This window comes from Hypomesus nipponensis, chromosome 14 (assembly GCF_054491055.1).
Source record: "Hypomesus nipponensis isolate SF chromosome 14, ASM5449105v1, whole genome shotgun sequence".
In the NCBI taxonomy this organism is placed as follows: Eukaryota; Metazoa; Chordata; class Actinopteri; order Osmeriformes; family Osmeridae; genus Hypomesus; species Hypomesus nipponensis.
Window position 1 is genome coordinate 11,165,161 of NC_140374.1, and position 11,901 is coordinate 11,177,061.

General features: G+C 41.2%; 1 protein-coding gene across 1 annotated transcript; it reads right to left on the reverse strand.

Moving 5' to 3' along the window:
* Positions 1–266: 266 nt before the first annotated feature.
* lysmd4 (LysM, putative peptidoglycan-binding, domain containing 4) lies at positions 267–3,868 on the reverse strand. Its single transcript, XM_084672647.1, has 3 exons — positions 3,040–3,868; positions 1,905–2,171; positions 267–1,814 (listed from the first exon to the last, which is right to left on the reverse strand). The coding sequence occupies exons 2-3, from the start codon at positions 2,163–2,165 to the stop codon at positions 1,212–1,214; spliced, it is 864 nt and encodes a 287-aa protein (XP_084528773.1). The 5' UTR covers positions 2,166–2,171; positions 3,040–3,868; the 3' UTR covers positions 267–1,211.
* Positions 3,869–11,901: the final 8,033 nt, after the last annotated feature.

Genomic DNA, 11,901 nt, shown 5'->3' on the forward strand with positions numbered 1-11,901 from the left:
CAAAGCAATACAGTCTTATCTGGATTCTTCCTCTGAAGAAAAGTGTATATAATATAACAAACATCCACTATCATGGACATAAAAAGGCATTTCCCTGAAGTTGTAAACTTGTTCACACATACTGTATGTCAGATGCATTAACTATTTTACAATATGCTGCTTGGAATAAGCTACAACAGGCTGCCGTCTAAAAGTAATCATTGGTGATGACGGAATATACGTATAGGTCACCTTGGTCTGGAATGACTGAACTTCAACTCTCCAAGTAAAGAATAAAGCTTTTATTTAAAAGCTTTAAAAAATAAGATTCCATGCATGCTATAGATCAGGATGTTTTGTTGTCTGAGAACACTCAATATGAAAGAACTAATTTTTTCACATGCAAAAATCCCTTCATAATAAATTTGACATTAGTAGCATTTCCAATTGGAAAATGTCTACCAGGAAAAATAAATAAATATATTTGCTTAGAGATCTGATTCATAAAACTGTTAAAGGCCCTTTAGGTTAGTTTGGTCAAATGTTTTCTGATATTCAAGACATGAACATACCTGAGATCAATTTATGTTGCAATAGTAACAAATAAAAAAAAAAGGCCAATAAAACACATAGAAATTACCAGTAAGTAGCATACAATTTGGCACAACATGGCACTATATGCTTAAAAATCCACAAAAAGCAAAACAAGTCAACTTATCTTCAGATACATGATGAAACATCCAGTATTGAAAGACTTACAATCAAAACCTAACATGTCATAATATAATATCCCTTGTTTAAGAGAATATATTGCACTAAACAAATATTATGCTATGCAGATATGTAAAATACCTGTTAGTTTTCATACATAGAGTTGATCTGTAAATGGCACTATTGGTTAAAGACTTCTGTATTGAAAATACATTATAAAACATCTTCTGTGCTGTTTTGCGATATAAGACTCAAACAACAGCAAACACATTAAGTTAACCATCAAAAATACATGCAACAATCTCTAATTAGACCACTGAACACTGTTTCACATTGATCAATTGATAAACTGCTAATGCAGTTTTCATTAATCTTTCATTAAGTAGCTGTCCAAGTTCTGTACTGACAAAAGAGAAACAATTAGAAAACAAATCTCCAGAGTCATAATAGTGGATCCAAAGCAAATTCTGCTGAAAAAGGACCAGTTTGTAAAGATGTAACAGACTCTATTTCAATAATTATTACATAGGCCTATGTGGTTTGTGAGGACCCAGAGACACACTGTCCTGACTGCTGTCAGTACTCCTATGGATTACTGTGTCTGTCCCTGAGCCGTTTGCTGAACTGAGGTGAGAATCTATCCCTGTACCATCTCCAGGAGTCACACCAGTATTTTTTGTTTTGAAATAAACAACATAAAAAATAGGCAGGATAATGCCTATTAGGAGCATGGCAACTACAGCATTCCACCACTGGATGCCCCAGTCTGCCCCATAGCTGGTCAAGCGCTGGCCTCGGAAACCAAACTTTGGTGGCTTTTCTGTGCTTCCAGAAAAAACCTCCTCATGAGCATCTGTGGTTTGAATTAGTTTCTCAATGTCGTGGTCCACCTCTTTGAGATAGTCTGTGTAGTCCTGCAGATGTGGCCTACCAGAGCAGCTGGCTTGAGGTCTGTCCTGAAGTTGAGGTGGTGTAGGAGAGTTTGGTGTTGCTTGCTGTGGGTCTTCTAGCTCTGTTTTAGCCTCAGTCAAAAAACTATGCTTCTTCACTGGGATTTTTATCAATTTCAAAGCAAACAGATCCTGTTCCTGAATAAGGTTGTTAGCTCTTTTAATATCTGCCACCTGTGAGAGACAAAACATAATTATTGTACCATAGATCATCCATCAGACACTACAGACTGTTAACAGCAACGAGCTTATGGATGTCCTTGCCTTGCAGCCATACTGCAGAGCCAGTTTGTTTAGGTTGTCCCCATCTGAGACTTCTCTCTCCACCAGCTGTAGACACCCTGCTCTGTCCTGCTCCTGCCGTCCCCGTGGTCTAAGCTCCATAACATTCAGCTCCTCATCTGAGGAGTCTGCAGAGTCATCCTGACGTCTCCTGAACATGTACACCTGACCATCCACACTGGCATGTACATCCACTGGAGCCTGGAAGGCCTGGGGGAGAGGTTCCCCTCGCCGCATTGTCATTATTTCCTAAAAGACGAAGTGACAAAAGTTAAAGAATTAAAACTTGTACTGTTCATATGGTTTATTCATAAACTAGGTGGTTCATATGGTTATAAACTAATCATATTTCTTGATCTGAGCTAACAGGTTTAGGGTTCTTATACCAAGGGGCGTTATAACAACAGTAACAGTAGATTCCTGGTAAATCACTTAATTCCAATGGTTACTTTCACTGTGAATATACGGTGGTTAATGACACTAGGCTATTAGAACCAAATACACGGTCTGCCACTGTCGTAGGGTGACAAGTATTGAACACCCAAGATATTTCCCTTCTGCATTATATTAGTATCTCTGAAGTTATTTTATTTACATCTTTTCGATTTACTTTGTTATTTTTGTACTTGTGCTTTTGACTTTTGCACGGTAAACTTCTCTATATGTATAGCTAATATTCACACGCGCACACACACACACACACACACACACACACACGTACAGCCTTAAAGCTATACACTTCCACTTTACAATTGTAGGTTATCTGCAGATAATCATAGCCCGCTTGTAGCTTGGATCAAAACCTGGGACCAATTATGTAGAACTTTATTAAGCTATTGAAATTAGTTGGCTAGATAAGCGCTCAAAACGAAGGGACCTGGCAAATAACGGTGAGGACACTGCAGTGAATGTCATTTTGTTTCGGTCGGGTCAGCTGTGCTAGTATCAGTGGAATAGGAGCTTCTCCAATTTATTAAATTAGCACATATCATCTGATCTACTTGAACCTACACATTCGCAACAGAAGCATTCGTAGCATGCTACAGACAGCCCTTGTTACACAACAGGAGAACTAGGACAAAGTTAACGTTAGTTTGTAGGGGTGAAATGTACTCACCTCTCAACAACACTCCATCTGCTTGGCGAGTTTAGGCATTCTTTAGTTGCAAACTAGCCAGCGTAGCTTGCTATTAGTAGGCTACTAGCCTGTGCTATACTAGAGACGATTCGGCGGAGCATGGCTTGCCTACAGTCAATCCCATTGGTCAGCTTGCAAAAACACTGTAGTTTGACAGCAGTGACCACCAATCACAGGTTAGCTTAAATTGGGGGATCAGAATTCATTTCCTCCAGATCCAGCTAGGAAGTTCTGGTGGATAATTCCGGTATCACCGGAGAACGTGTGTTGTGCTACGTAGTCTCGGGATACCTTGCTAAAGATAGGCTGTTTAACAATCCACGTTTTTCTCCGTTTTTATGTTTTTGCGAACTCGTTTGACGTCGTCTTTCATTGCCCAAGTACGGTTCCAATCCAAACATAAGTCACCAAGACAATAGCCTACAGTATCCTCCGACCAGCGGTGGCACTAATACCTCGGATACACATGAAAAAAGGGGCCTGAGGAGAGAGTTCCGGCTTCAGGGTCCTGAGGAGAGAGTTCCGGTTTAGAGGGGCCTGAGGAGGGAGCACTGCATTTGGACCCTTCTCCACCAAGAACGCCAAAATTACCCGGAAGTGTTCTTGATCCGCCCCTTTTATCTAAGATGCATCGGATGGTGACTTCAGTCAGAGAATGGCTGTTTATCAATCCGAAGGACGCTGAGAACGCAAGTACATTCTTTTGAAGAACATTCTTGCAAGCGTCCTTGCGAGAATGGTCTTGCAAGGACGCAAGGACGGAGAATGAATTGAGATGGTTAGGGTTTTCCTGGACTCGCAGCATTATGATAACACTGACAAAATACAAAAACGAGAAAACGTAATATAGAGAGAACTGCCACTCTCGGGAAACTTGCGGGTTCTGAACTGGTTGAAGTTCCATGTGAGGGCGCTAACGAGCGAGTGCAGAATGAATGGAGGTCTATGGAGCTATACCCCTCAAAATCCACTTTTCTCAGGATATAATTTTTTTTCTAGTCATTTGAATTCTGAATTTGAAAGGGGAGGCAAAAAAAAAAACACACTGCTGGCTGTTAGATTTTTTTAAAAGTCGCCTTTCTGTTCTAAAAAGCTTTTGAAAATGTAATTGACGTCATACACATCGTATGACCAGAGCTACTGCTTTACGGCAAGCTCTGGTCACTTACTTTTTTATCTCAGGGCATCAACTACACAGCTGACAGGTTAGGCTCTTCCTGTCAATACACATGCTAGAAAGAGTTTTGGCTTGCTAATGTTGTTGCTAATGTTGCTAATGCTCTGACATTCTGATTCCGCTTCGGATGCCATCAAGCAAGAGCTCTGGTCGTATCAGTCCTTCACTAACCAATCAGCATTCATTAGCAGAATGCTAGCGTGTTATAGGCAACAACGACTCACCCTGTAAGAAATCAAAAGGACATAAGTACTCGTTCATTCAACTTTCTACCTATAATCCATGTTGAACATGCAAAAACTACAATCAAATCTGAGATTTCTCAACGACAATCAGGTAAAAGAGACAAATTTAGCCGTTTAGCTCCATAGACTCCCATTGAACATGCACTCGCTCGCGATCACTCCCAGTGGAACTCTGGTGGAACTGCAACCAAATTCGGTACAATGGGGCTTAATAGGGAGTGGCAAGGCTCTCCTTAAACAGGCTCTGCTTCAGTGTGTGTCCACTGCAGTGACATGATGCGAGCAACGTGTTTTCCATTCATTTTCTATGGAGCCAGGCGAATCGCTTGCATGGTGCATTGTGGGTAGCGACGCAACAGAGTTGAGATTCTCAACTTTATGCAAATGAGGAGCGATTTTCTTGTTTCTCGTAACATAGCAACCATGGTAAACATTTCTTGCTTTCTAGGTTTCAAGGTGGAGGAGAAACTAGCTAATCGTTTGTGTGGCCGCTTACCCAGTCCTGTACGATACATAGCTGTAATCGTACAGAGATGTTTTTTACTAAAAAAACGATGCTTGGCGCTAGGTTTACTGAAGTTGTTGGTGCTTGAACTTTGGTGCTTGAACTTTCAAATTCAATAGTCACATTACGTAACTTCGTCCTGTGGCTCTGGTAACTAGCTAGCCAACCCGGCTGGATCGATAGATTTGCAGAGATTGAGGAAAATAAAAGTTTTTTTTACACGTCAACGTGTATGTCTTGGTGGTTTGTATTTTGTATACAAGTTGTATTTTGATCGATGTTGCGACTACGTAAACCCAAGTCTGCACATTTGCACATGACAACTACAACAGTGACTTTAGACTAGAGAACTACATTCTACGTGAATCAGTTTGAAACGCCCCCGAGCGTAGTGAACTGTGGGAAGGCGATTGATGGCAAGCGATTCGCGGATTTGCGTCGCTGCAGTGCACACGCACTGTAACTTCCGGGTTCTGAACTGGTTGCATTTCCACTCAAGTTCAACGGTCGAGTGCAGAGTGAATGGAGGTCTATGGAGCTATACCCCTCAAAATCCACTTTTCTCAAGATATAATTTGTTGTCTAGTAATTTGAATTCTGAATTTGAAAGGGTAGGCAAAAAAATACACAGCGCTGGGTGTTGGATTTTTAAAAAGTTGCCTTTCCGTTCTAAAAAGCCTTTGAAAATGTCATTGACATCATACACATCGTACGACCAGAGCTACTGCTTGACGGCAAGTTCTGGTTACTTCCACTTTTCTCTCGAGGCATCAACAACACAGCTGACAGGTTTGGCTCTCCCTGTCAGCTGTCTCCTGGTCGAAGAAACATGAGAACTGCTACGGGGTTGCTCAAGGAAGCTGCCTAGGTCCATTACTTTTTTCTCTTTATATGTTACCACTCGGTGACATAATCAGAGAACATAACATGAATTTCAATACCTATGCGAATGACACACAACTATATCCACTGAACCCTACGATGCAACGGCCATCAATTCCATTACCAGCTATGATAACTTTCTTAAATTAAATATAGACAAAACTAAAGTCCTACTATGTGGCCCCAAATCCAAAAGAGAGATGGTTATTAAGAATCTAGGAGGTTTAACCCCCTGGCTTAAACCAGAGGTGACAAGTCTGTGTCCTGGACTCAGATTTGAATTTCAACTCTCACAAAGTGACCAAAACTACTTTCTTTCACCTGAGGAATATAGCGAAGGTATTCATAAACCAAAATGATGAAGAGAAGTTAATTCATGCTTTTATATCCAGCCAGCTGGACTACTGTAACACACTTTTCGCTGGTCTTCCCAAGAAAACCACTGGAAGACTACAGCTCATTCAAAATTCTGCAGCTAGATTATTAACCAAAACTAAAAGGAGAGAACACATTAGTCCTGTCCTAGCTACTTTACACTGACTCCCTGTTACCTTCAGAATTGACTTTAAGGTCCTATTCCTCACATACAAAGCTCTACACGGACAAGGACCTAGCTACATTGCTAACTCTCTTATAAACTACACACCAGCTAGAACACTGCGATCATCAAATGCAGGCCTATTAGAGGTCACCGATCACTCCCAGTGGAACTCCAGTAGCCTGACGTTGTCATACTCAATTGTAGTCAGAATATGAGTCTGATAACTCTCCGTTGGGCTGTGACTATGGGGCGTGTTTCAACCAAACTCAAAACAAATGCCTCCTCGCTCAATTGGATAGACCTACAACCAATCAGACCAACGTAATATGTTTGTTGAAAACAAATTCACTGTTGATCATCTGTCCATTATCGTATAAAGCCCGGCCTGGCAATTTCATTGGTCCACCCAGCTCCTGGTTTTATATCCACCTTATTCTCAGAGGGTCTACTGTAGAAATGATTATGGGTGAAACTTCCGGTGAGCTAGCGGAAGTTGCTGTTTGCTAGTAAAGCTAATGTTATGTTAGTCCCAACCAGCCGTCAACAATGTTTCTTTCTCTAAACTATAATTGATTTTAAACTTGGTTGTGTTATAAAATGTCATTGCGGAGCTCTGGTACCTGTTGTGCTGTTCGCGGTTGTACAAATAACCGGACAAAACTTAATATGTGGCTTCAACGACAGTGTGTTGAACACACACCCACAACCAAAATGGATTGTTGTTGTGACAAACTGTACAGTTTTCATCGCCTGCCAACAGATGAGGAACAAAAAAGAATGTGGCTGAAAAACTTAGCCTTGAAGAGACCACCCAAAACACTGTATGTATGCTCATTTCATTTTATGGGCAAACACCCGACGGAGGAAAACCCGTATCCGACTTTATGGTTGGGCTACGAAAGACCTCCACAGAAGAGACGTCGGGTCCTCAGAAGGATTGACAGCTGTGCCAGGAGAAGATCAGGTAGGCTATGATTTGAGGCATAGAGATGACACAGCATTGTAGTGTTTGTAGGCTAAATAGGCTTCATGTCATCTAAACTAAATAGTCTTAGCAACACAATCAAACAATAATAGTGCTAATGTCTCATACCCATATATTTGTGAACTCTATTGTTACCCTCAGATGAGCCTGAGGAGATGGATCGGGATGAGGAGCCGTGCTCTACATCAAAGCCCTCCTGTGATGCCCAAACACAGTGGTCAAACCCAGAGATGGAGGACCACATCTATTCAAAAAGGCCTACCATCACGTGCAGAATGAGTACTACATCACCCCCAGAATTACCTCATCCTGTTGCTGATAGCATTTTGGAGAGCGATGCAGACTCCCTCTTATATACAGGGATTCCACTCACTGAGTTTTTTACCCTTGTATCCTGCCTACAACCATTTGCTCCGACTTCTTCATCCATGCCTTTTGTGGACCAAATCCTAATGACCTTAATGTAGCTAAGACAAAATGTTGTCATGGCTGATTTAGCACGACGATTTAAAACATCTCAAGGTCAGGTCAGCAAGACAGTTGGAATTTGGATAGACATAATATCTGAACACACCAATGATCTTGTTCTGTGGTTGCCTCGTGAAACAATCAGAGCAACAGTGCCCCAAGACTTAAAAGAACGCTTTCCAAACATAACCTGTATGTTGATTGCACAGAGACTGTCTTACAGAAAGCTAAAAATCTGAACAGTAGAAGTGAATCATACAGTCACTACTATGCCAACAACACTGTTAAATATTTAGTGGCGATTTCTCCCTCTGGAATAATCATGTTCATTTCAGATGCTTATGGTGGCAAATGCAGTGACAGGTACATAACACAGAACTCAGGGTTTCTGGACTATTTGCGTGCTGGAGATGAGGTGATGGGTGATCGTGGTTTCACAGTAAGGGACTTGCTGGAGGAGTGTAGAGTGAACTTAATCATTCCAGCATTTACACGCAAAGGTTGCCAGCTGACCAATGAGCAGGTCACTCATACACGGCGCACTGCTCGCGCCCGCATTCATGTTGAACGTGCAATTAGGCGTCTGAAGGTGTACAAGATTCTTTCTCAAACAGTGCCAATCAACTTGGTCCCAGAAATTGAGAAAATAATCAAGATCTGCGCTGGTAGTGAATTTAAGAGGTGAGCTTATTTCAAGTGAAAAGTAAGAAGACATGTAATATATTGCACTTCAACATACACACACTTCATTAATTTAACAATTCAAGAAATGTACTTATGGAGCCTGGCGAAATCGAAACAGCACAGGACACAAATATATTTTCGGGGTCTTTATTCTGGACTATAAAAATGGTGTTCAGCTAAATAATGAAAATAAAACAAAACCAGTAGACCAAGAAACTGCAATAGTATTACGACGTGTACAATATGCGTTTCTTTTTACTTAAGACAGTAGCGTGCAAAACTAACTACAGTGACTCCTGTATACACAAAAATAATTCACAATTAACATGGGTACATTGATAAACAGGTAAATAAATGTATAAAGCTTAATACACAACTTATTAACCTGTACAGATCGGTATCAAAGAAAATAATAGTCTTACGCCATGCGGTTACATCTGGACAATGTCTGCAGTATCATTTAACACAGAACCCAGGCAAATGCGTTTTAAATGACCGTCAACATAGCTTCGCGCTTTTCTCCAGTTATTTCCCAGAGTTCCTTGCCCCACAGGTGGTAACGAAATTCTGACAGTGCCCTCTGGTGGTTAATAAGTACATACATTATCCCACCTGGCTACACTTTGGTACAGCTACAATCGTCGTACCTCTAATACTTAACAGGTAAAGTGCCGTAAATTCCTTTACTCTAGAAATAAAGCATAGAAAGCTTAAACAAAAATTTATATAAAACGTGTTTTCATTAATGGATGTTTTTTGATGAAATGTATTATCTAACTTTTGATCACATGTAATATACTTTTCTATATAATAATACAGATGTGTTTTGATATAGTTTATGTATAACTTATTTTCCAACGGCCTTCCTACGTGTTTTATTAAATTTACCTGGTGTGATTGAGGACACTCCTCCCCATATTGGAGCATACCTGTGTGTTACAGTATATAGTATTTATTGATTGTTGAACTTTTCTACTACTGATTTTCTACAGCACTCTAGGTGTTTGTTGTGTGTACAAGACCTGTTATGTGCTTACTGTATTTCCAACAGACTCAGGTATTTGGGGCAGAGCTTCAGCTTTTTTGTAACAAAATCATCTACTACTCTTGGAAGAATGTGTGAAAAATCAAACTTCTGGAGGTGTTTGATGTGTGCATCTGCACAGTCTTTGTCAAATGAAATGTCCAACTCCAGGTGCTCAGTTGATGTTCAGATAACAAGTTTACAGCTCTGTAGCCCCAGGCACATCATTGTCCGCTGGGTCTGGAAAAATAAATGAAAAAAAAGTCTTACTGGCTCATTAATGTTTTAATGAAGGTTCACAAATATCTGTTGCATTAGTGCACACAAGTAACAATATGTGTGTACCCACCTGGATGTAGTATCCACTTTGCCCATTGGGAAGAATTAGATAACTTCCATCACTTAAGCATCTGATGTCACCATTTGGCCGACCAAGAAACTCTGCAAGTGACACATGACTCTTTTGGGGACACTTAATCTCAAGGAGCTGTCCTGAGTCCAAAATTCCATCTGGGCTGGCTCCAAACCAGGGATGGTCAGGACAAACTACTAGGCCTTTCCTCTCCACAGTGTGCCCTTGAGCCTCCATGTGCTGCATGGCTATGTGCTCATTTTCTTTTCCATATCTAGTTGCAGTATTGCCAGTAAAGATGGGATGCAAATGTCCATTTAAGAATTTTTGTGGGTTAGTAGTGCCTCTTTTGGGGATTCTCTTTGCTGTGCTCGCTGTCAGTCGCAGCTTCCTTGCATCATGCCACAGTTGTGATGCACTCTGTACCTGGGTCTCTTCGGTCAACTTCTACGCCTGAGCAGGACTTAGTTGTACATAGGTCTCATAAAAAGTGAGACATTTCTTACAGGTAAGTGTTGTGCCGTGTTCTGTATGTGGCATCTGTAGATCACACTGGCTCTGAGTTGACTCATTATTCTCTATATCTAATCTGTAACACCGCTGAAGGAGACCATCCGTCTGTAGCTGGAATAGTGGGGCCATCACAGAGGAACTAACATAACTTTTCAATTCTGTGTGATCCTTGAAAAGTTTTGGGCAGCCTTCTGTAGATGACACACTTGATGCTGATGTTGATGAGCCTGGATGAATGTGGTCTGGTTAGTGATGTTTGAAATATATATGCTTCACCTTCTTCTGTTCTGCATTCTTCCTTGTGCCTGCATTCCACTTCCTCTGCACATCAGTGCATGATATCCCTGTCTTTCCCTGTCTGACTGCATTCTCAACCTAAATGAGAAAATTGTCTATTATAAAATAGTTGTCAATTGCAAACTAATATTACAAAATACATAAAAAAGTGGGAAAAAATAAAACTATCAAAAGAATCAACACTTTACCTTCCAAAGTATTGTACCTGCATGGCTGCAAGATCGCCCTGGTCCAGCAACACATGAGCACCCTGCCGTTTATATTTCACCTGACAACGAAACTAAAACCCAGGACCGGTGATGAGGGACTTTAAGGCTCTGACTAGGCTCTATGTCTGCTTTAAGGTAGACAAGGTTGTGTCCCACCTCCTTTATTAAAATGCGACCAACTTTACTGCTGTGGAGGTACTGATAAGACTGAGCTTTTCATGTTGTTCATCGCTTCACCGTCCGTAGCAACAGAGTTGATAAAGTAGCTAAATATGTTGGTGTAAGTTATTTGAGGTCACTTTTTCAGGTCGTCCTCCCATCCCTCGATTGTAGAGGGCAGAGGTATGGTCAAATTTTCCTGTTTGAGGTGTAACAAGCTGTGTTCCCACATGTTTTATTTCGCAATCAAATTAGTTTACCGCAATGACTTTATGAGCGTTACCATGACAATCGCCGGCTCCGGATGTCGCGCCCATAATCCAGGAAATGGATCATGGGAGCTAGGAATAAGGTGGATAGTTTGTCCCCAATACGAGTTTTTGTGGGTGGGGCCAAGCTGGGCTGGCAGCCAGGCTAGAACTCTAGTGGAACTGCAACAAAATTCGGTACTATGAGGCTTAATAGGGAGTGGCAAGGCTCTCCTTAAACAGGCTCTGGTGACTTGGTCAGCGAGAACGCATCTGATTTCCCAGAAGTCATTAGGTGCGTTCGACATGAACTGCGGCTGCATGAAACCACCGGCGAGAGTAGCCGCTTGCAGTAGGGGAGGAGTTAAAAACGGCTCTGTGAAGTCGGACATTCCAGCTTCTCGTGGTTTGCTGCGTTGACGTCAGTCATGGCCGATCAAGCATTGTTTGCTTACTTTACTTTATTTATAATTAAACTTAGTATTTCCGTTAGTGAAGAGACAGACTTCAACAAATTGCTATTTAAATTAAACAGTTTGGTCCGGATTTGAG

What these genes read in the sequence shown, in the direction of transcription:
- lysmd4 (XM_084672647.1), bottom strand. Translation starts at nt 2,165, where the DNA reads ATGACAATGCGGCGAGGGGAACCTCTCCCCCAGGCCTTCCAGGCTCCA. An exon ending in CTCTGCAGTATGGCTGCAAG is followed by an intron (nt 1,815 to 1,904) that starts GCAAGGACATCC and finishes TGTCTCTCACAG; the next exon opens with GTGGCAGATATTAAAAGAGC.